Below are 24,432 nucleotides of genomic sequence, written 5' to 3'. Positions count from 1 at the left end.
ACATTAATAGATATTTATAGACTGAGCTTTGTGGATATAATCCCAGCACTTTGAGAGGCCACGGTGGGAGGATTGTTTAAAGCCAGGAGTTCAAAACCAGCCTGGACAACAACATAGTGAGACCCCATCTCTATAAAACATTTAAAAATTAGTTGGCTGTGGTGGCAGGTACCTTTAGCCCTAACTACTTGGGAGGCTGAGGCAGGAGGATCACTTGAGCCCAGGAGTTCAAGGCTGTGGTGAACTGTGATTGGGTTGCTGTATGCTAGCTTGTGAAAGAGACCTTGTCTCTAAAAAGAAAATTTTAATTAAAAAAATAATAATAAATTCTGCCACGTGATGAAAATTACAGAAGAGAAGATGAGAACCTGAATTTTCTTTTTTTTTTTTTTGAGTCGGAGTCTCTCATTATTGCCCAGGCTGGAGTGCAGTGGCAATCTTGGCTCACTGCAAACTCCGCCTCTCAGGTTCAAGCGATAGAATCCAAGTGGCTGGGATTACAGGTGCCCGCCACCACGCCCAGCTAATTTTTTGTATTTCTAGTGGAGATGGAGTTTTATCATGTTGGCCAGGCTGGTCTGGAACTCCTGACCTCGTGATTCTCCCACGTCGGCCTCCCAAAGTGCTGTGATTACAGCTGTGAGCCACTGCACCCCGGAACCGAACCTCAAATTTATGTGAAAAAAAATTAACTTGAGGTCCAAAATATAGATGGATAAAAGCCAGAGATAAAAAGATAAAAGTCATATTCTTATAGTTTTTGTTGGTAAAGGAAATAGTTGAGCATTATCCAAAGGGACCCTAGCCCTTTAGCTATAGGAACCTCATTTCAATACTTGTTTACATAGTGACTAGAACATTAATATGGGTAAGAATCTTGAATTTTTTTTTTACTTCAGAAAAGTGTTTAGGAAACAAAAAGAATCTTGATTTTTTTTTTTTTTTGAGACAGATTCTCTCTCCATAGCCAGGCTGGAGTTCAGTGGCAAGATCTTGGCTCACTGCAACTTCCCAGGGTTCAAGCGATTCTCCTGCCTCAGCCTCCCAAGTAGCTGAGACCACAGGCACTTGCCACCACACCCAACTAATTTTTGTATTTTTTTTTTTTTTTTTTTTGAGACGGAGTCTCGCTCTGTCGCCCAGGCTGGAGTGCAGTGGCCGGATCTCAGCTCACTGCAAGCTCCGCCTCCCGGGTTTACGCCATTCTCCTGCCTCAGCCTCCCGAGTAGCTGGGACTACAGGCGCCCGCCACCTCGCCCGGCTAGTTTTTTGTATTTTTTAGTAGAGACGGGGTTTCACCATGTTAGGCCAGGATGGTCTCGATCTCCTGACCTCGTGATCCGCCCGTCTCGGCCTCCCAAAGTGCTGGGATTACAGGCTTGAGCCACCGCGCCCGGCCTTTTTTTTTTTTGAGACGGAGTCTCGCTCTGTTGCCCAGGCTGGAGTGCAGTGGCCGGATCTCAGCTCACTGCAAGCTCCGCCTCTGGGGTTTACGCCATTCTCCTGCCTCAGCCTCCCAGTAGATGGGACTACAGGCACCCGCCACCTCGCCTGGCTAGTTTTTTGTATTTTTTAGTAGAGACAGGGTTTCACAGTGTTTGCCAGGATGGTCTCGATCTCCTGACCTCGTGATCTGCCCGTCTCGGCCTCCCAAAGTGCTGGGATTACAGGCTTGAGCCACCGCGCCCGGCCTAATTTTTGTATTTTTAGTAGAGGTGGGGTTTCACTATATTTCGCCTGGATGGTCTCGATCTCTTGATCTCGTGATCCATCCGCCTCAGCCTCCGAAAGTACTGGGATTACAGGTGTGAACCTCCGTGCCCCACTTAATATTATTTTGTTTATTTTTTGAGATGGAATTTTTGCTCGTCACCCAAGCTGGAGTGCAGCGGTGCCATCTCAGCTGCATCCGCCTCCTGGGTTCAAGCAATTCTCCTGCCTCAGCTTCCCAAGTAGCTGGGATTGCAGGCACCTGCTACCACACTGACCTAATTTTGTATTTTTAGTAGAGACTGGGTTTCGCCTTGTTGGCCAGGCTGGTCAGGAACTCCTGACCTCAGGTGATCTGCTTGCCTTGGCCCCAACAAAGTGCAGAGATTACAGGCGTGAGCCACTGTGCCTTGCCATTTTTTTTTTTTTTTTTTGTGAGGCAGTTCTGCTCTGTCACCCAGCCTGGAGTGCCTTGGGGTGATCTTGGCTCACTGCAACCTCCACCTCCCAAGTTCAAGCAATTCTCTTGCCTTAGCCTCCTGAGTAGCTGGGATTACAGGCGCCCACCACCATGCCTGGCTAATTTGTGTATTTTTATTAGAGATGGGGTTTCACCATGTTAGTTACGAACTCCTGACCTTAAATGATCCACCTGCCTCAGGCTTCCAATGTGCTGGAATTACAGGTGTGAACCACAGGCCTGGCCCTAATCTAATTATTATTGTTATTATTATTTTTGAGACAGTCTTGCTCTGTTGCCCAGGCTGGATTGTAGTGGCGCAATCTTGGCTCACCGCAACCTCTGCCTCCCAGGTTCAAGTGATTTTCCTGCCTCAGCCTCCCAACTAGCTGGGACTATAGGTGCATGCCACCATGCCCAGCTAATTTTTTTGTATTTTTAGTAGAGACGGAGTTTTTCACTATGGTGGTCAGGCTGGTCTCGAACTCTTGACCTTGTGATCCGCCTGCCTTGGCCTCCCAAAGTGCTGGGATTACAGACATGAGCCACTGCGCCCAGCTAATTTTTGTATGTTTAGTAGAGACGGGGTTTCACTGCATTGACCAGGCTGGTCTTGAACTCCTGACCTCAGGGTCTGTCTGCCTTGGCCTCCCAAAGTACTGGGATTACAGGTATGAGCCACTGCACTGGGCCAATCCAATTATTCTTAAACATGTTTTTTTTTTTTTTTTAGCCACCTTCTCCTCCAGCTCTTTTTTAAGAGACGGGGTCTTGCTCTTTTGCCCAGGTTTGTCCCAAACTGCTCAATCATGTTATCCTTCTACCTTGGCATACCTGAATGCTGGCATTACATGTGTGAGCTGCTGAGTTTGGCCATGATTTTTTTTTTTTTGAGATGGATTCCCACTGTCACCCAAGCTAGAGTGCAGTGGCTCAATCTCAGCTTACTGCAACTTCTGCCTCTGGGGTTCACACGACTCTCCTGCCTCAGCCTCCCCAGTAGCTGGGACTGCAGGCACATGCCACCACACGCGGATAACTTTTTTGTATTTTTAGCAGAGACAGGGTTTCACAGTGTCAGCCAGGCTGATCCCGTCCTGAACTCCTGACCTCAGGTGATCCACCTGCCTTGGCCTCCCATAGTGCTGGGATTAGAAGCATGAGCCACTGCGCCCAAGCCTGGCCATTATTATTATCAGTTTTCTACATATAAATAAATTATTAAGGGTAGAAAAATGGAAATAGACCAGGTGCTATGGTTCATTCCTATAATCCCAGCCCTTTGGGAGGCCAAAGCAAGAGGATTACTTGAGCCCAGGTGCTTGAGACCAGTCTAGACTACATAGCCAGACCCTGTTTCTACCATTAAACAAAAAAAAGAGCATGGTAGCATGCATCTGTGGTCTGAGCTACTTGGGAGACTGAGGTGGGATGATTACTGGAGCCTGGAAGGTCGGAGCTACAGTGAGCCATGATCGCACCACTGCACTCTAGCCTGGATAACAGTGAGATGTCTCAAAAAAAAAAAAAAAAAAAAAAGCCGGGCACGGTGGCTCACGCCTATAATCCCAGCACTTTGGGAGGCCGAGGCGGGCGGATCACAAAGTCAGGAGATCAAGACCACGGTAAAACCCCATCTCTACTAAAAATACAAAAAATTAGCCGGGCACGGTGGCAGGCGCCTGTAGTCCCAGCTACTGGGGAGGCTGAGGCAGGAGAATGGCGTGAACCTGGGAGGCGGAGCTTGCAGTGAGCCAAGATCGCACCACTGCACTCCAGCCTGGGCAACAGAGCGAGACTCTGTCTCAAAAAAAAAAGGAGATGAGAGTGTCTTCCATGAGCAATTTTATTTTTTTATTTTAAATTCATGATGTGTTTCTGTTTCTATTTTGTATGTGTGTGTGTGCTGATACATTCATGTACCAGTTGCTCCATATCCATGTACTAGCTGCTCCTATCTTTGACATGAAAAGTAATTTTTACGTAGGAAAACTTTTAAAAAAGAAATCTAAAAGTTTCGTAAGGAACTCACTTATATTCTCTCTTTTATCTTCTCACTTGAGACTGCAGCAGCATGGATGTTAAGAATGTGACTTACACATCTTTTTATTACCTACAGTACCTTATGGATGATATACAGAATGCAATTAGTAAATGTTGGTTATTTTAATTGATGGGTAAATAAATCTTCTAATAGAGCCGGGATCAGGGCTTGTGTGAAATGACAGTGGACATGTAAAATAAGTCAGTGTGCACATAAAGAACATAAAGCCTACATTAGAGGGTTTGTCTGCTTTTTTTTTTCCCCGAGACGGAGTCTTGCTCTGTCGCCCAGGCTGGAGTGCAGTGGCATGATCTCGGCTCACTGTAATCTCCGCCTCTCACGTTCGAGCAATTCTCCTGCCTCAGCCACCCAAGTAGCTGAGACTATAGGTGGTCACCACCATGCCTAATTTTTGTATTTTTAGTAGAGACAGGGTCTCCCCATGTTGGCCAGGCTGGTCTCAAATTCCTGACCTCAGGCGGGCGGATCACAAAGTCAGGAGATCAAGACCACGGTAAAACCCCGTCTCTACTAAAAATACAAAAAATTAGCCAGGCATGGTGGCAGGCGCCCGGATGATCCACCCACCTTGGGTGGATGATCCACCCACCTTGGCCTCCCAAAGTGCTGGGATTACAGGCATGAGTCACCGCACTGGCTTTTTTTTTTTCTCCCCCTGAGACGGAGTTTTGTTTTTGTTGCCCAGGGTGGAGTGCAATGGCGTGATCTCGGCTGACTGCAACTTCCACCTCCTGGGTTCAAGCGATTTTCCTGCCTCAGCTGCCTGAGTAGCTGGGGTTATAGATCCCCGCCACCACGCCCAGCTAATTTTTATATTTTTAGTAGAGATGGGGTTTTACCATCTTGCCCATGCTGGTTGCGATCTCCTGACCTCATGTGATCCACTCATCTGGGCCTCCCAAAGTGCTGGGATTATAGGTGTGAGCCACCATGTCCAGCCTAGAGGATTTAGTGTCATTTTGGGAAAAGAATGAAACTTTACTTTTGTTTTTTTTTTTTTGAGACAGAGTCTTACTTTGTTGTCCAGGCTGGAGTGCAGTGGTGTGATCTTGGCTCACTGCAACCTCCGTCTCCATCTCTGAATCCCAAGCGATTCTCCTGCCTCAGCCTCCCGAGTAGCTAGGATTGCAGGCATGTACTACCATGCCTAGCTAAATTTTTTTTTTTTTTTTTTTGAGACGGAGTTTTGCTAGTTGCCCAGGCTGGAGTACAATGGTACAGTCTCAGCTCACTGCAACCTCTGCCTTCTGGGTTCTAGTGATCCACCTTCCTCAGCCTCCCAAGTAGTTGGGATTCCAACTAATTTTTTGTATGTGTAGTAGAGACAGGGTTTCACCATGTTGGCCAGGCTGGTCTCGAACCCCTGATCTCTAGTGATCCACCTGCCTTTGCCTCCCAAAGTACTGGGATTACAGGTGTGAGCCAGCACGCCCAGCCGAAACTTTTCTTTCAAACATATATTTTGAGTAGGAGTGTACTAGTTCAGGTATCAAATACAATAGTGAATTTAGCTAATGGTATTTCAAAAGTCTTTCTCATTTGTGGTCTACAATTCTTGTTTTCAAGCAGGGCAGCCCACATCCAACATAGTACAGTCTACATGACCATAGCTATTAATGAATATATCCCTGCCTTAAGTAGATCATCTGTATATTTTCTTTTTTTTTTTTTTTTTGAGACGGAGTCTTGCTCTGTTGCCCAGGCTGGAGTGCAGTGGCCGGATCTCAGCTCACTGCAAGCTCCGCCTCCTGGGTTTACGCCATTCTCCTGCCTCAGCCTCCGGAGTAGCTGGGACTACAGGCGCCCGCCACCTCGCCCGGCTAGTTTTTTGTATTTTTTCGTGGAGACGGGGTTTCACCGGGTTAGCCAGGATGGTCTCAATCTCCTGACCTTGTGATCCGCCCATCTCGGCCTCCCAAAGTGCTGGGATTACAGGCTTGAGCCACCGCGCCTGGCATCTGTATACTTTTCTTAGAAATTTCAGTTAATCGGCTGGGAGTGGTGGCTCACTCCTGTAATCCCAGCACTTTGGGAGGCTGAGGCCAGCAGATCACCTGAGGTCAGGAGTTCAAGACCAGCCTGGCCAACATGGAGAAACCCTATATCTACTAAAAATACAAAATTAGCAGGGTGTGGTGGCACATGCCTGTAATCCCAGCTACTTGGGAGGCTGAGGCAGGAGAATCCCTTGAACTCGGGGGGCAGAGGTTGCAGTGAGTCAAGATCATGCCATTGCACTCCAGCATGGGCAACAAGAGCAAAACCCCCTCTCAAAAAAAAGAAATTGGCCGGGCGCAGTGGCTGAAGCCTGTAATCCCAGCACTTTGGGAGGCCGAGACGGGCGGATCACGAGGTCAGGAGATTGAGACCATCCTGGCTAACCCGGTGAAACCCTGTCTCTACTAAAAATACAAAAAACTAGCCGGGCGAGGTGGCGGCACCTGTAGTCCCAGCTACTCGGGAGGCGGAGGCAGGAGAATGGCGTGAACCCGGGAGGCGGAGCTTGCAGTGAGCTGAGATCTGGCCACTGCACTCCAGCCTGGGTGACAGAGCAAGACTCCGTCTCAAAAAAAAAAAAAAAGAAATTTCAGTTAAACACATAGAAGTTTTAAAGTCTTCTTTTCTTTCTTTTTTTTTTTTGTGACAGAATCTCACTGTCACCCAGGCTGGGGTACACTGGCGTGATCTTGCCTCACTGCAATCTCCACCACCTGGCCTCAGCCTCCTGAGTAGCTGGGACTACAAGCACAATCCCTGGCTGCCTTTTTTTTTTTTTTTATTTTTGGTAGAGACCAAGTTTTGCCATGTTGCACAGGCTGGTCTCGAACTCCTGAGCTCAAGCAGTCTGCCCACCTTGGTCTTCCAAAGCGCTGGGATTGCATGTGTGAGCCACTGCGCCCAGCACTTCTGCTCTGCTTTTCTTTTTTCTTTCCTTTTTTGAAACAGAGTCTCATCCTGCTGCCCAGGCTGGACTGCAATGGCGCTATCTCGGCTCACTGCAACCTCCACCTCCCAGGTTCAAGCGAGTCTCCTGCCTCAGCCTCCCAAGTAGCTGAGATTACAGGCGCATGCCACCACGCACGGCTAAATTTTGTATTTTTAGTGGAGATGGGGTTTTACCAGGTTGGCCAGGCTGTTCTCTTAACTCCTGACCTTATGATCTGCCCGCCTTGGCTTCCCAAAGTGCTGGGATTACAGGTGTGAGCCACCGCACCTGGCTTTTTTTTTTTTTTTTTCAATACAGAGTTTCGCTTTTTATTGCCCAGGCTGGAGTGCAGTGGTGTGATCTCTACTCACTGCAACCTCTACTTCCTAGGTTCGACCAATTCTCCTGCCTCAGCCTCCTGAGTAGCTGGATTACAGGCATGTGCCACCATGCCCCACTAATTTTGTGTTTTTAGTAGAGACGGGGTTTCACCATTTTGGCCAAGCTGATCTGGAACTCCTGATCTCAGGTGATCCACCTGCCTCTGCCTCCCAAAGTGCTAGGATTATAGGCTTGAGCCACCTCACTTGGCCTTGCTCTGTTTTTCTAATAGCCTTGTTCATTTGGAGTGTACTGAACTTCAAGGGAGTCTACATTATTTTTAAAGGCTGTATCTCTATAAGTTCGGTACACTCCAAATGAACCAGGATTTTCCTAGTAGAATGGGATGCTTGGTTTCCATTTTTTATGTATGTAACTAAATTTTTAGGGAGCACTTCACAAATTTGTGTCATCTTTGTGCAGGGACCATGATAATCTTTTCTGTATTGTTCCAGTTTTAGTGTATGTGCTGCCGAAGTGAACACTCAACAAAATTTTTTTTTGTTTTTCCGAGACAGAGTGTCTCACTGTCACCCAGGCTGGAGTGCAGTGGTATGAGCTCAGCTCACTGCAGCCTACCCCTCCCAGGTTCAAATGATTCTTGTGCCTCAGCCTCCCAAGTAGCTGGGATTACAGACATGTGCCTCCATGCCTGGCTGATTTTTGTATTTTTAGTGGAGAGGGGTTATGCCATGTTGGCCAGGCTGGTATCTAACTCTTGGCCTCAAACAATCCACCTGCCTCAGCCTTTCAAAGTGCTGGGATTACAGGTGAGAGCCACTATGGCTGCCTCAATTAAAAATTTTTTTTTTTTTTTGAGACAGAGTCTCACTCTGTCACCCAGGCTGGAGTGCAGTGGCACGATCTCGGCTCACTGCAACCTCCTCCTCCTGGATTTAAGCGAATCTGCTGCCTCAGTCTCCCGAATAGCTGGGATTACAGGCTTGCGCCACCACGCATGGTCTAAGTTTTGTATTTTTAGTAGAGACAGCGTTTCACCATGTTGGTCAGGCTGGTCTTGAACTCCTGCCCTCAAGTGATCTGCCTGCCTTGGCCTCCCAAAGTGCTGGCATTACAGGTGTGAGCCACCTTGCCCTGGCTCAACTAAATTTTTGATAAAAGTTTGTAAATAGCAGTGAAATCACTGTTTCTTTTCTTTTTTCTTTTTTTTTCTTTTTCAGAGACAAGTTTTCCCTTTGTCGCCCATGCTGGAGTTCAGTGGCCTGAGCATGGCTCACTGTAGCCACTACTTGCTAGGCTGGAGCGATCTTTCCACCTCAGCCTCTCAAGTAGCTTGGACTACAGGCGTGTACCATCATGCCTGGCTAATTTTTGTACTTTTTTGTAGAGATGGAGTTTGACTGTGTTGTCCGGGCTAGTCTTGAACTCCTAGACACAAGCAATACACCTGCCTTGGCCTCCTAAAGTGTTAGGATTATAGGCGTGAGCCTCCATGCCTGGTCTGAAATCACGTTTTAAACAACCAGCTTCAAGGGGAAGGAGATAAATGATCATGTTTAAAGTAGTTTATGCTGTTAAAATTGGCAAATTATCTATTGAAAAATTCAATTTTTTTCTTTTTTTTTTTTGAGACGGAGTTTCACTCTGTCGCCCAGGCTCGAGTGCAGTGGCGCGATCTCCGCTTACTGCAAGCTCCACTGCCTCCCGGGTTCACGCCATTCTCCTGCCTCAGCCTCCCTAGAAGCTGGGACTACAGGCGCCCACCACCACGCCTGGCTGATTTTTTTGTATTTTTAGTAGAGACGGGGTTTCACCATGTTAGCCAGGATGGTCTCGATCTCCTGACCTCGTGATCCGCCCACCTCGGCCTCCCAAAGTGCTGGGATTACAGGCGTGAGCCACCGCGCCTGGCCTAATGTGTTTTAAATAGTTATAATTTATTTTTGATTTTTTTTTTTTATTTTTGCGGCAGATCCTCACTCTCATGATCCGCCTGCCTTGGCCTCCCAAAGTGCTGAGAGTACAGGTGTGAGCCACCACCCCTGGCCTAAATATGTATAAATTTTATATTTTTCTTTTTTTTTTTTGAGACAGGATCTTGCTCTGTTGCCCAGGCTGGAGTGCAGTGGTGCGATCTTGGCTCACTGCAACTGCTGCCTCCAGGTTCAAGTGATTCTCATGCCTCAACTTCCCACGTGGCTGGGATTACAGGAACAAGCTACCACACTTGGCTAAGTTTTTGTATTCTTAGTAGAGACAGGGTTTCACCATGTTGGCCATGCTGGTTTCGAACTCTTGGCCTTAAGTGATATGCCTACCTCAGCATCCCAAAGAGCTGGGATTACAGGTGGTAGTCACCATTCCTGGTCTATATTCTTTTTTTTTATTAACAGTATTTTTATTAGAAGTGTTTCCATTATACCCACAGATTCAGTTCTGTCATCACAGATTCCAAAATACTATTCATATTCTAAAAGTTGGGCAGTCCTAGAGCTTGGTAGGTTTTTAAATTACGCATGCATTATGAAACCTAATTACCAAATGTGAATTTGTGTATAGGTATAAATAGGGAACTAGGAACTACTGATATGGATAGGGTACATCAGCACTTCCTGGTAGTGACTTTTCAATTAATGACTGATGTATCTGCTCCCCTATGATAGACTCACTTCGCATGTACCACGTGTCCTCAACCCTTTGTAATACTGAGTGTCCTATGCTAAAGGTGATAATGTTAAGCATTGTAGTTTTGAGGCTGTCATTCAATTTTCAAGTTTCAAGGTTTTAAATTCCAACATTGGAATTTGTTGAAACAGGATTTGACCTCTATTCAAATTGTGTATCCTGAACTGGTAGGATATAACCTATCAAACACTCATTCTATCTTGAAATAAACATGCTAAAAATGTAGTATATTAGAAGCAGTGTACATTTTTCATACAGATTAAATATCCCTAATCCAAAAATCTAGAAATCCTCCAAAATCGGGAACATTCTGTGTGTTGACATGATACTCAAAGGAAATGCTCATTGGAGCTTTTCAGTATTCAGATTTTTGCATTGAGTATGCTCATCCAGTATAATGCAAATAATCCAAAATCTACAACTTTTTAAAATTTGAAACACTCTGGTTTGAGGCATTTTGGATAAGGGAGTACCTAACCTGTATTAGCACTTTATTTGAACTCATAAAGTAAGCATTGGAGAAAACAAAACCTAAATATGAAACACAGACTGGCTGGTCATGGTGGCTGATGCCTGTGATCCCAGCACTTCAGGAGGCTAAGGCTGGAGGATTGCTTCAGGTAGGAGTTTGAGACCAAAGTCTGGGTATCCCATCTTTGTTTTTTTTTTTTTTTTTTTTTTACGGGGAGACAGTCTCACTGTGTCGCCAGGCTGGAGTGCAGTGGCTCGATCTCGGCTCACTGTATTCTCCACTTCCCAGGTTCAGGGAAGTGGAGAATACTCAGCCTCCTGAGTAGCTGGGACTATAGGCGGGTGCCACCACACCTGGCTAATTTTTTTTTGTATTTTAGTAGAGACAGGGTTTCACCATGTTGGCCAGGATGGTCTTGATCTTCTGACTTCATGACCCCCCCCCCCCCCCCCCGCCTCGGCCTCCCAAAGTGCTGGGACTATAGGTGTGAGCCATTGTGCCTGGCCCCTGTCTCTTAAAAGTAAAAACAAAAATTAGCCAGCTTGGTGGTGTGCACCTGTAGTCTCAGCTACTTGGAATGTTGTGGTGGGTGGATCACTTGAGCCTCGAGGCTGCAGTGAGCCATGATTGCACCACTACAGTCCAGCTTGGGTGACAGAGCAAGATCCTGTCTCCAAACAAACAGACAAAAAGCCATAGACTGAATTTATTTGAAATGATGATGAGATAATTAAAATACCTTAATTTTTCTTTCTTTTTTTTTTTTTTTTTTGAGACAGAGTCTCGCTCTGTCGCACAGGCTGGAGTGCAGTGGGGTGATCTTGGCTCACTGCAACCTCTGCCTCCTGGGTTGAAGCAATTCTCCTTCCTCAGCCTCCCGAGTAGCTGGGATTTCAGGCGTGCACCATGCCCAGCTAATTTGTGTATTTTTAGTAGAGATGCGGTTCACCATGTTGGCCAGGCTGGTCTTGAACGCCTGACTTCAGGTGATCTGCCTGTCTTGGCCTTCCAGAGTGCTGGGATTACAGGCGTGAGCCACTGCACCCTGCCTCTGTGTGTGTGTGTGTGTGTGTGTGTGTGTGTGTGTGTGTGTGAAACAGAGTCTTGCTCTGTCACTTAGACTGGAGTGCAGTGGTGCGATCATGGCTCACTGCAACCTTGACCTCCCTCCCTGGCTCAAGTGATCCTCCCACCTCAGCCTCCATAGTAGCTGGGACCAGAAGTGCATGCCACCAGGCCCAGCTAACTTTATTTTTTTTAGAGATAAGGTCTCACTGTGTTGCTCAGGCTGGTCTTGAACTCCTGGGCTCTAGGAATCTTCCTTCCTTGGCTCCCAAAGTAATGGGATTACAGGCATGAGTCACCTTGCTCAGCCTGATTTCTCTTGTTCTTCTAGTGAAGCCAAACCAAGAAGAAATCTATTTTGAATAATGAGGAATTGAGATTTGTAAAGAATATTCTGACAGTGGTTGAGAAATTACAATTTTTTTTTCCCTGAACATCTTAAAAATTAGAATAATTTTAAAAATCTGTATTGGCCGGGCACGGTGGCTCTTGTCTGTAATCCCAGCACTTTAGGAGCCTGAGGTGGGTGAATCACGAAGTCGGGAGTTCGAGTCCAACCTGGCCAATATGGTGAAACCCCTGCACCCCCCCGTCTATACTAAAAGTGCAAAAAAAATAGCAGGGCGTGTTGGCACACACCTATAGTCCCAGCTACTTGGGAGGCTGAGGTGGGAGAATCGCTTGGACCCAGGAGGCAGAGGTTGCAGTGAGTCGAGATTGCACCACTGTACTCCAGCCTGGGCAATAGAGGGAGACTCCATCTCAAAAAAAAAAAAAAAAAAAAAAAAAAATCTATATTACATTGTGACTCAAAGAGTTTTCTGATAATGAGCTTTGTTCCTAGGATGGAAAAATCTGAGTGCACATTATAATAATGTTGCATGTTTATCTCTCTGAAACTTTATCAACAGAAAGTTTCAGATGATCATTTTACACTCCATTGACTACCCCAGTTCTGGTTGATGTGGTACAAACTAACCTATATTGTATTGTATTCTGTCTGATTTACAAGGGATTAAAACGATAAAAATTGGCAGGAGTCAATAGCCGTTGAGATTTATGTTCTTATATTTTGACTAAATGACATTCTTTTATGAGAAGTATTTAAAATTTCACACAGAAGGAGCAACAGTATTCTTTTTTTTTTTTTTTGAGACGGAGTCTCGCTCTGTCGCCCAGGCTGGAGTGCAGTGGCCGGATCTCAGCTCACTGCAAGCTCCGCCTCCCGGGTTCACGCCATTCTCCTGCCTCAGCCTCCCGAGTACCTGGGACTACAGGCGCCCGCCAGGTCGCCCGGCTAGTTTTTTGTATTTTTAGTAGAGACGGGGTTTCACCATGTTAGCCAGGATGGTCTTGATCTCCTGACCTCGTGATCCACCCGTCTCGGCCTCCCAAAGTGCTGGGATTACAGGCTTGAGCCACCGCGCCCGGCCGCAACAGTATTCTTTAAAAAGATACATTGCAAGAGATAGATCTTTGTGGTCTAGGAAATATTCATGCAAAGCACCAATGTTTTCCTTTATAACTACTTGTCATAAAAATAGAGAAGATTTCCTGTGGTTAAGGTTCTCAGATCTTTTTCAACCATCTGATACTGTGAAGGAATAGAGAAGACCTATGTGGCCTGATTTTATTTGTAGACATGAGTTAGTCTGTTATACTATAGATGTCTTATTTTTTCTGAGAATGTGTGTAGCACAATTTTATTTTTTATTTTTTATTTTTATTTTTTTATTTTGAGATAGTCTTGCCCTGTCACCCAGGCTGGAATGCAATGGCACGATCTCGGCTTACTGCAACCTTGACCTCCCCAGTTCAAGTGATTCTCATGTCTCACAATAGCTGGAACTACAGGCACATGCCACCATGCCCAGCTAATTTGTTTGTTTGTTTGTTTGTTTGTTTTTGAGATGGAGTCTCACTCTGTCGCCCAGGCTGGAGTGCAGTGGCACGATCTCGGCTTACTGCAAGCTCAGCCTCCCTAGTAGCTGGGACTACAGGCGCCTGCCACCGTGCCTGGCTAATTTTTTTTTGTATTTTTAGTAGAGATGGGCTTTCACCGTGATTTCAATCTCCTGACCTCGTGATCCGCCCGCCTCGGCCTCCCAAAGTGCTGGGATTACAGGCATGAGCCACCGAGTCTGGCCTAATTTTTGTAATTTTAATAGAGACGAGGTTTCACCATGTTGGCCAGGTTGGTCTTGAACTCCTGGGCTCAACTGATCTGCCTGCCTTGGCTGCCCAAAGTGTTGGGATTATGGGCGTGAGCCACCACATCCGGCTCTTGGCACAAAATTTGTCTATCACTTATTAATAAATTGAGATAGGCAAAAAATTGTATCTGGGCCATACATGGTAGGAGGCGAGGCAAGAGGATCACTTGGGGAGGTCCGGGAGTATGTGACCAGCCTGGGCAATATGGCGAGACCTTGTCTCTACAAAAAATTTTAAAAATCAGCTGGGTGTAGTGATATGTGCCGTGGTCCCAGTTTCTTAGGAGGCTAAGCTGGAAGTGTTGCTTGAGCACGGGAAATTGAGGCTGCAGTGAGCCATGATTGTGTCATTGCATTCCAGCCTGGGCAACAAAGTGAGTCACTGTCAAAAAAAAACAGGATTGAAAACTGACTTTTCTGATCTATTCCTGGAAAGCTACCTTTTACAAAATCCCACTGACTACTATAATTTGCTGATTATTATGAGAGGCTTCTGCCACTGTGTGGCTTAATAATTCTGAAATAGTTGCTTGGACCCTTTCTCCTTAGATATTTAGTTTGATGATTATCTATTTTGGCCGGTCAGAGAGGCTTGCTGTTTGCTTTAAAGTGAACAGAATGATTCAGTATATTTTTCATTAGTTTTGACTTACAGCTTAGCTATATTTCTATTTTTTTTTGTAAATATCTTCGACAATTTATATTTCTTACAGGCAAAGCATTCTAAAATACTATTCCTTTTTGCCAAGGTTTTTGCACCTCTTTAGCAATAGAGTAGTATTAAATTGTTGAGCTCTTCTTGTTTGTTATTTAAATCTTTGCTAAAATGTAAATTCAGTGAACTCCATGAGTTGCAGTGGTACTTTGTGAATTTAAGATGATTACTTCCTGCATTTTATTTCTATTTTTAAATTTTTTATATTTTGAGACAGAGCCTCCCTTTGTTGCCCAGGGTGGAGTGCAATGGCATGGTGATGGCTTACTGTAGCTTTGACTTCCTGGGCTCAAAAGATGCTCCCACCTCAGGACTGTCTGTCACCATCTGCCCCCAAGTAGCTGGAACCACACATATATACCACTATGCCCAGCTAATTCTTTTTGAGACAGAGTCTTGATGTCACCCAGACCGGAGTGTAGTCATGCAGTCTCGGCTCACTGCATCCTCCCCCTCCTAGGCTTAAGCAATTCTCCTGCCTCAGCTTCTCGAGTAGCTGGGATTACAAGGCATACAACACCACACCCGGTTAATTTTTTTTTTTTTTTTTTTTTTTGAGATGGAGTCTCACTCTGTCTCTTTGGCTGGAGTGCAGTGGTGTGATCTCAGCTCACTGCAACCTCTGCCCCTGGGGTTCAAGCAGTTCTGCCTCAGCCTCCTGAGTAGCTGGGAGGACAGGTGCACACTGCCACGCCTGGCTAAATTTTGTATTTTATTAGAGACTGGGTTTCACTGTGTTGCCCAGGCTAGTCTCTAACTCCTGAGTTCAGGCAGTCTCCTCACCTCGGCCTCCCAAAGTGCTATCTAGGATTATAGGCGTGAGCCACCGTGCCTGGCCAATTTTTGTGTTTTTAGTAGAGACGGTTTCACCAGGCTGAGCAGGCTGGTCTTCAACTCTTGACCTCAAGTGATCTGCCCGCCTCAGCCTCTCAAAAGTGCTGGCATTACAGGCGTGAGCACTGTGTCTGTTCTAATTTTTTTTCTTTTTTTTTGAGACAGTTTTGCACTGTTGCCTGGGCTGGAGTGCAATGGCACGATCTTGGCTCACTGGAACCTCTGCCTCCCAGATTCAAGCAATTATCCTGCCTCAGCCTCATGAGTAGCTGGGATTACAGGCACTTGCTACCATACCTGGCTAATTTTTTGTAGTTTTAGTAGAGACGGGGTTTCCATATGTTGGCCAGTCTGGTCTCGAGCTCTTTACCTCATGATCTGCCTGCCTCAGCCTCCCAAGGTGCTGGGATTACAGGTGCAAGCCACCGTGCCTCGCCGAATTTTTTTTTTTTTTTAATTTTTCGTAGCGATGGGGTCTCACTGTGTTTTCCAGGGTGGTCTCAAACTCCTGGCCTCAAGCAGTCCTCCTGCCTCAGCCTCCCAAAGTGCTGGAATGACAGGGATGAGCCACCATGCCGAGGTGAATTTTATTTCATCTTGATAAAAATCTGAATAAAGCCGGGCGCGGTGGCTCAAGCCTGTAATCCCAGCACTTTGGGAGGCTGAGACGGGTGGATCACAAGGTCAGGAGATCGAGACCATCCTGGCAAACACTGTGAAACCCCGTCTCTACTAACAAAAATACAAAAAACTAGCCGGGCGAGGTGGCAGGCGCCTGTAGTCCCAGCTACTTGGGAGGCTGAGGCCGGAGAATGGCGTAAACCCAGGAGGCGGAGCTTGCAGTAAACTGAGGTCCGGCCACTGCACTTCAGCCTGGGCGACAGAGTGAGACTCCGTCTCAAAAAAAAAAAAAAAAAAATCTGAATAAAATCTTAGAAACGATAAAAGAGTTTGATGAAGGGAACTGCAAGTAATATCACAAATAAAATCATTGTTTCTTTAATATACTATAGATTTCTTTTTATAAAATTTATCTTGGCTGGGCACGGTGGCCCACGCCTGTAATCCCAGCATTTTGGGAGGCCGAGGCGGGCGGATCATTTGGGACTAGGAGTTCGAGAGCAGCCTGGCAAACATGGTGAAACCCCCATCTCTACTAAAAATACAAAAATTAGTTGAGCGTGGTGGCACACACCTGTAATCCCAGCTACTTGGGAAGCTGAGGTAGGAGAATTGCTTGAACCCGGGAAGCAGAGGTTGTAGTGAGCCAATATCACACCACTGCATTCCAGCCTGGGTGACAGTGATACACTGTCCCCCCAAAAAGAAAAAAAGTATCTTTAATTGTGATAAATTATATTTTTTAATGTTATTTTATAGGTGTTTTTCCTTAAAAATGAGATGTAGTCTTTTAGTAACCAGGCATTATGATCTTCGAAAATTTTTATTTGCATATCTTTAATTGTAATTTTGTCATCTCTTCCCCTTTATTGTTTAGTCCAAAAGAAACTCTCCCTTCAAAACCTGTGAAGAAAGAGAAGGAACAGAGGACACGTCACCTACTTACAGACCTCCCTCTCCCTCCAGAGCTCCCTGGTGGAGATCTGTCTCCCCCAGACTCTCCAGAACCAAAGGCAATCACACCACCTCAGCAACCATATAAAAAGAGACCAAAGTGAGTTTTTGAAGGAATCTATCTTTCATGATAGTTTTCTCCCTTCCTTTTGAACTAAACATCTCATGTTTCTTCTATAACCCACACCAGTAAGATCATAGAAGTTTGGTCCCAAAGTATACCTTTTATTTTATTTTAATGGACAAAAGCCTTCCTTGGAGACCCAGGTCATTCATCTGTGCCCTCAGATACCCAACTGTGTTTTCAGAACAACAGAGAATTCCCAAATCCAGATATACTATGAACATTTATGTCATTATGTCTTTTTTATTCATAATATTTAGACTACTAAGGAAGAATAAAAGCTTTTTGAATTCAGGATGTGTCAGTCATGTACACATTAATGAAAAATTAATAGATGTGGGATTTTTTTTCCTGAAAGCATATAAATTGTCAAGCCATAAATAGAGTATAATCTGGGTCTAATCTTCTGATTGTTAGCATTTCTCTCTTAATAATAAAAATAGTTACTTATTAAGCACGTATTATTGTCAGTTTCATATATATATATTTTTGAGACGGAGTTGCGTTCTTTGTTGCCCAGGCTGGAGTGCAGTGGTGCTATCTCTGCTCATCGCAACCTCCGCCTCCCTGGTTCAAGCGATTCTCCTGCCTCAGCCTCCCGAGTAGCTGGGATTATGGACACACGCCACCACACCAGGCTCATTTTTGTATTTTTAGTAGAGTTGGGGGTTTCACCATGTTGGCCAGGCTGGTCTCGAACTCTTGACCTCAGGTGATCCACCGCCTTGGCCTCCCAAAGTGCTGGGATTACAGGCATGAGCCGCCGTGTCCAGCCTTATATTTTCATAGTAGCCTTAGCATGTAGCAATTAATTTCCCATTTTATAGTTGAAGCCATACCTGAGAGAGGTGAGAAAGTAAGCAACAAATCTGTTATTTCAGCTTATGTCTTCCTAAAGCTATAGCCTTGTGCCTTAGCCACTGTGAGAGACTGTGTATTTTTTTTTTTTTTTTTTGAGACAGAGTCTCACTCTGTCACCCAGGCTGGAGTGCAGTGGTGCGATCTTGCTCACTGTATCCTCTGCCTCCTGGATTCAAGCGATTCTCCTGCCACAGAGTAGCTGGGAGTACAGGTGTACACCACCACGCCTGGATAATTTTTGTATTTTTAGTGGAGACAGGTTTCACCTTCTTGGTCAGACTGGTCTTGAACTTCTGACCTCGTGATCCACCTGCCTCAGTCTGCTAAAGTACTGGGATTACAGGCAGGAGCCACCGAGCCCGGCTTGTTTATGTATTTTATGTTAGGTTTTTATTTATTTATTATTTATTTATTTATTTTTGAGACAGAGTCTCACTCTGTTGCCCAGGCTATTGCCCAGGAGTGCAGTGGCGCAAACTCCGCTCACTGCAACCTCCGCCTCCCAGGTTCAAGCTATTCTTCTGCCTCTGCCTCCCAGGTAGCTGGGACTACAAGCGCCCACCACCATGGCCGACTGCGTCTTTATATATTTCATATCGTTTAATTTCTGACTTTTTAGTAAAAAATGTATAAAAGATACAGGAGTGGCTGGGTGCAATGGCTCATGCTTGTAATCTCAGCACTTTGGGAGGCCGAGGCGGGCGGATCATAGGGTCAAGAGATCGAGACCATCTTGGCCAACATGGTGAAACCCCATCTCTACTGAAAATACAAAAATTAGCTGGGCATTGTGGCGCCTGCCTGTAGAGTACTAAGGAAGAATAAAAGCTTTTTAAATTCAGCTCGTGACAGAGCGAGACTCCGTCTCAAAAAAAAAAAAGAAAAAAGATACAGGAATTAGTGAAATCATCATAAAAGATTCCTTTTTCTTTGACTAGATTTCATTTTTTTTTTTTTTTTTTTTTGAGTCAGAGTCTCGCTCTGTCACCCAGGCTGACCCAGGCTGGAGTGCAATGACATGACCTTGGCTCACTGTCACCTCTGCCTCCTGGGTTCAAGCAATTCTCCTGCCTCAGCCTCCTGAGTAGCTGGGACTACAGGCACCCGCCACCACGCCCGGCTAATTTTTTGTATATTTAGTAGAGACGGGGTTTCACCGTGTTAGCCAGGGTGGTCTCAATCTCCTGACCTCGTGATCCGCCTGCCTCAGTCTCCCAAAGTGCTGGGATTACAGGCGTGAGCCTCCATGCCAGGCCAACTTCATTTTCTTAAATAACTGTTTTGTTGTTTTTCCTTTTTAGAATTTGTTGTCCTCGTTATGGAGAAAGAAGACAAACAGAAAGCGACTGGGGGAAACGCTGTGTGGACAAGTTTGACATTATTGGGATTATTGGAGAAGGAACCTATGGCCAAGTATATAAAGCCAAGGACAAAGACACAGGTAAATATTGCCACAAAATTTTAGATGTCAGAATGTTAACAATTTAGCATTCCTAATACCTTTTTTTTTTTTTTTGAGACGGAGTCTCGCTCTGTCGCCCAGGCTGGAGTGCAGTGGCCGGATCTCAGCTCACTGCAAGCTCCGCCTCCCGGGTTTACGCCATTCTCCAGCCTCAGCCTCCCGAGTAGCTGGGACTACAGGCGCCCGCCAGGTCGCCTGGCTAGTTTTTTGTATTTTTAGTAGAGACGGGGTTTCACCATGTTAGCGAGGATGGTCTCGATCTCCTGACCTCGTGATCCGCCCGTCTCGGCCTCCCAAAGTGCTGGGATTACAGGCTTGAGGCACCGCGCCCGGCCAGCATTCCTAATATCTTAAGTAGATTTAGCAAAAGTAAATTCTGAGGTGTTTTTCTTTTTTTTTTTTTTTTTTTGAGGCGGAGTCTTGCTCTGTCCCCCAGGCTGGAGTGCAGTGATGTGATCTCACTGCAAGCTCCGCCTCCCGGGTTCACGCCATTCTCCTGCCTCAGCTTCCTGAGTAACTGGGATTACAGACCGTGCGCAACCACACCTGACTAATTTTTGTTTTTTTTTTAGTAGAGACAAGGTGTCACTGTGTCATCCAGGTTGGTCTTGAACTCCTGACCTCAAGCAGTCTGTCTGCCTTGGCCTCCCAAAGTGCTGGGATTATAGGTGTGAGCTGGGATTATAGGTGTGAGCGCTGGGCCTTGTTTTATTTTTATTTTTTGATATGGAGTCTTGCACTGTCATCCAGGCTGGAGTGCAGTGGGTCAGTGTCTGCTCACTGCAGGCTCCGCCTCCTGGGTTCAAGTGATACCCCTGGGTCAGCCTCCTGAGTAGCTGACATTATAGGCACGTGCCACCAAGCCCAGCTAATTTCTGTATTTTTAGTAGAGATGGGGTTTTACCATGTTGGCCAGGCGGTCTCGAACTCCAGTCTGGTCTCAAACTCCTCACCTGAAATGATCCACCCACCTCAGCCTCCCTAAGTGCTGGGATTACAGGCGTGAGCCACCATGCCTGGCCAAATTTTTAGTTCTAATTTTGTCTCCAAAAGTTAATTGAGTAGATCAGAGGTTTCCAAAAGAATACTATAATTATAATTTTTAAAACTCTCCAGCTGGGTGCGGTGACTCATGCCTATAATTTCAGCACTTTGGGAGGCCAGGTGGGCAGATCACAAGGTCAGGAGATTGAGACCATCCTGGCTAACATGGTGAAACCCCCGTGTCTACTAAAAATAGAAAAAATTAGCCGGGCATGGTGCCACACGCCTGTAGTCCCAGCTACTCAGGAGGCGGAGGCAGGAGAATCACTTGAACCTAGGAGGCGGAGGTTGCAGTGAGCGGAGGTCACGCCACTGCACTGCAGCCTGGGTGACAGAGCAAGACTGTCTCCAAAAGAAAAAAAAAAAAAATTCCATATCTTAAGATAAAATTAAAACCAAGAAAGGGAATATAGAATTTCCTTTTTTGTTTTTTTATTGAGGAGGAGTCTCACTCTGTCACCCAGGGTGGAGTGCAATGATGCGATCTCGGGTCACTGCAACCTCCGCCTCCTGCGTTCAAGCGATTCTCCTGTCTCAGCCTCCTGAGTAGCTGGGATTACAGGCGTCCACCACCATGCCCGGCTAATTTTTGTATTTTCATCACGTTGGCTAGGCTGGTCTCAAATTCTTGACCTCAGGTGATCCACCTCGGCCTCCCAAAGTATTGGGATTACAGGTGTGAGCCACTGCGCCCGGCCTAGAGTTTACTTTTTAAAGGTGTATAAGTATCTCGTGTGTAAGCATTAAAGTAAGCACTAAGTTTGTCTTCTGGAGCAAGGGCATATATTGCTGGTTCACAATAGTGGCCAAAAATGCTCATTGATAATAACAGTTTACATTTGTTTCGGCAGGAGAACTAGTGGCTCTGAAGAAGGTGAGACTAGACAATGAGAAAGAGGGCTTCCCAATCACAGCCATTCGTGAAATCAAAATTCTTCGTCAGTTAATCCATCGAAGTGTTGTTAACATGAAGGAAATTGTCACAGATAAACAAGATGCACTGGATTTCAAGAAGGATAAAGGTACCAGCAAAGAATCACATTTTTACAGGGTAGACTGGTTCAATCTTTGCCTTTCTTTTTTTTTCTTTCTTTCTTATTTATCTGTTCATTGTCAGACAGAGTCTCGCAGTGTCACCCAGCCCGGATTGCAGTCGTGCAATGTTGGCTCACTGCAACCTCTGCCTCTCGGGTTTAAGTGATTCTTGTGCCTCAGCCCCCAAGTAGCAGGGATTACAGGCATGCGCCATCATGCCGGGCTTATTTTTGTATATTTAGTGGAGAGGGGGTTTCGCTATGTTGGTCAAGCTGGTCTCAAACTCCTGACCAGCTGATCAGGTGATCCGCCCACCTTGGCCCCCCAAAGTGCTGGGATTACGGGAGTGAGCTACCATGCCTGGCCTCGTGTCTGTGTTTTTTTTTTTTTTTTTTTTTTTTTTAAATTATAAAATAATAAGTGAATGAATGGATATGATGCATGCATGCCTTTGGTGGAAAAACTGAAAACATAGAAGAAGAAAAAGAAGATGGTAGTAGTTTATCTCCTATTTTCTCCGTATATGCTACCATCCATGGAAAACCACTGAAGTATTAATACATTTTGGTATATTTGCTTTTAGTTCTTTTTTTTTTTTTTTTTTTTTTTTTTGAGACAAGAGTTTCACTCACCCAGGCTGGAGTCCATTGGCTCTATCTTGGCTTACTGCAACCTCCACTTCCCAGGTTCAAGCGATTCTCCTGCCTCAGCCTCCCAGGTAGCTGGGTAGCTGGGATTACAGGCACGTGCCACTACTCCCAGCTAATTTTTATAATTTTAGTAGAGACCAGGTTTCACCATGTTGACCAGGCTGGTCTCGAACTCCCGACCTCAGTCAATCATCCGCCTCAGCCTGCCAAAGAGCCGGGATTACAAGGGTGAGCCACCACACTCAGCCCTGCTTTTAGTACTTTGAAAGCCCTGCTTTTAGTACTTTATGCCATATCTACTGTATTTATTTTAACAAAGCTAAGATCAAAGATTATTTAGTGTTGTATAATAAGCAATTATTATAAAGGTTATTTAGTGTTGTCATAAGCAATTTCTCATATCATTAACACATTTTAATGGCTATGCATAAACATGAACCCAAATTTACCAGTCCCTTTTGAGCAATTAGTTGCCAATTTTCAATAAAAAAAAAATAATAGGCCAGGTGCAGTGACTCATCTCTGTAATCCCAACACTTTGGGAGGCCGAGTTGGGTTGATCACCTGAGGTCAGGAGTTCGAGACCAGCCTGGCCAAAATGGTGAAACCCCATCTCTACTAAAAATACAATATTTAGCTGGGCATGGTGGCGAGCACCTGTAATCTTCAGCTGCTTGGGAGGCTGAGACAGGAGAATCATTTGAACCCGGTAGGCGGAGGTTGCAGTGAGTGGAGATCATGCCATTGCACTCCAGCCTGGGTGACAAGAGCAAAACTCTGTCTCAAAAAAAAAAACCCAAAAAACGTAATAGCAATGCCTTGAGTATCTTTCTGCATAAATCTTTGCGTTATGATTTATTTTCATTGTATAGCATTTTTGATGTAAGAGTTATTTGGTCAAATGGATTTTCATATTTAATGTCAGATTCCTTTTAAGAAAAATAGTATATCCAGTGGGTATCCATCTCAGTGTATCATCCCCAACATTGAGTATATCTTTTTTTTTTTTTTTAATTTTGAGAAGGAGTCTCACTCTGTCGCCCAGGCTCAAGTGCAGTGATGCAGTCTCAGCTCACTGCAACCTCCGCCTCCTGTGTTCAAGTGATTCTCCTGCCTCAGCCTTTGGATTAGGTGGGATTACAGGCACACGCCACCACTGCCGGCTAATTTTGGTATTTTTATTAGAGACAAGGTTTCGCCATCTGGCTGGGCTGGTCTCAAACTCCTGACCCCAGGTGATCGCCCACCTTGGCCTCCCAAAGTGCTGGGATTACAGACGTGAGCCAGTGTACCCGGCCAAGTATATCTTTTTTAAAAATTGTCTTCTGGACTAGGTGTGTTTGCTCATGCCTATAATCCCAGTACTTTGGGAGACCAAGGCAGGCGGATCACCTGAAGTCAGGAGTTTGAGACAAGCCTGGCCAACATGGTGAAACCCCTCTCTACTAAAAATGCAAAAATTCACTGGGCATGGTGCTGGGCACTTTTAATCCCAGCTACTGGGAAAGTTGAGGCAGGAGAATTGCTTGAACCCAGGAGGTAGAGGTTGCAGTGAGCCGAGATTGTGTCGCTGTACTTGAGCCTGGGCAACAGATCAAGACCCTGTCTCCAAAAAAAAATTGTTATCTGGATAGGTTAAGTATGATATTATTATTTTATATATTATTTTAATTTAATTTTTATTTTTTGAGACAGAGTCTCAGTGTGTCACCCAGGCTGGAGTACAGTGGTGATCATAGTTCATTATATCCTCAACCTCTAGGCTCAAGTGATTCTCCATGCCTCAGCCTCCTGATTAGCTGGGACAACAGGCATGCACCACCACATCCAGCTGATTTTTTATATTTTTAGTAGAAATGGGATCTCTCTATGTTGCCCAGGCAGGTCTCTAACTCCTGGGCTCAAGCAGTCTGCTCACCTTGGCCTCCTAAAGTGCTGGGATTACAGACACCGCACCCAGCCAATGTCATTTTGGATTATATTCCTAATATTTTGGGTCTTCTCTGTGTTACTACTTTTACATTCTCTCCCTCTCTCTTTCTCTCTTTTTTTTTGTTTTTTGAGACAGAATCTTGCTCTGTCACCCAGGCTGCAGTGCAGTGACATGATCACAGCTCACTGTAACTGAACTCCTGGGTTCAGGTGATCCTCCTGACTCAGACTCCCAAGTAACTAGGACTAGACAGCACTCCTG

General features: G+C 45.4%; 1 protein-coding gene and 1 non-coding gene across 14 annotated transcripts in view; one reads left to right on the top strand and one right to left on the bottom strand.

The window, feature by feature from the left end:
- CDK12 (cyclin dependent kinase 12) overlaps nt 1-24,432 on the top strand; it is a 111,231-nt gene that overhangs the window by 14,637 nt on the left and 72,162 nt on the right. For all 13 annotated transcript variants that reach the window (XR_004054978.1, XR_004054977.1, XR_004054975.1 and 10 more), the window contains exons 3-5: nt 16,986-17,162; nt 19,349-19,488; nt 21,405-21,575. Coding sequence is in view for 4 of the 13 variants with exons in the window: in XM_030923103.1 (XP_030778963.1) it covers nt 16,986-17,162; nt 19,349-19,488; nt 21,405-21,575 (488 nt within the window). In the remaining 9 variants the exon portion in view is untranslated. The remainder of the gene's footprint in view (nt 1-16,985; nt 17,163-19,348; nt 19,489-21,404; nt 21,576-24,432) is intronic.
- Nucleotides 7,921-8,027, bottom strand: LOC115894977. The gene has a single exon (XR_004055193.1). It is a non-coding gene; the product is annotated as a U6 spliceosomal RNA (small nuclear RNA).

The sequence above is a fragment of the Rhinopithecus roxellana genome, chromosome 19 (assembly GCF_007565055.1).
Source record: "Rhinopithecus roxellana isolate Shanxi Qingling chromosome 19, ASM756505v1, whole genome shotgun sequence".
Taxonomy (NCBI): domain Eukaryota; kingdom Metazoa; phylum Chordata; class Mammalia; order Primates; family Cercopithecidae; genus Rhinopithecus; species Rhinopithecus roxellana.
Note: the sequence above shows the minus strand (reverse complement) of the source record. Positions and strands in the feature narration are given on the sequence as shown.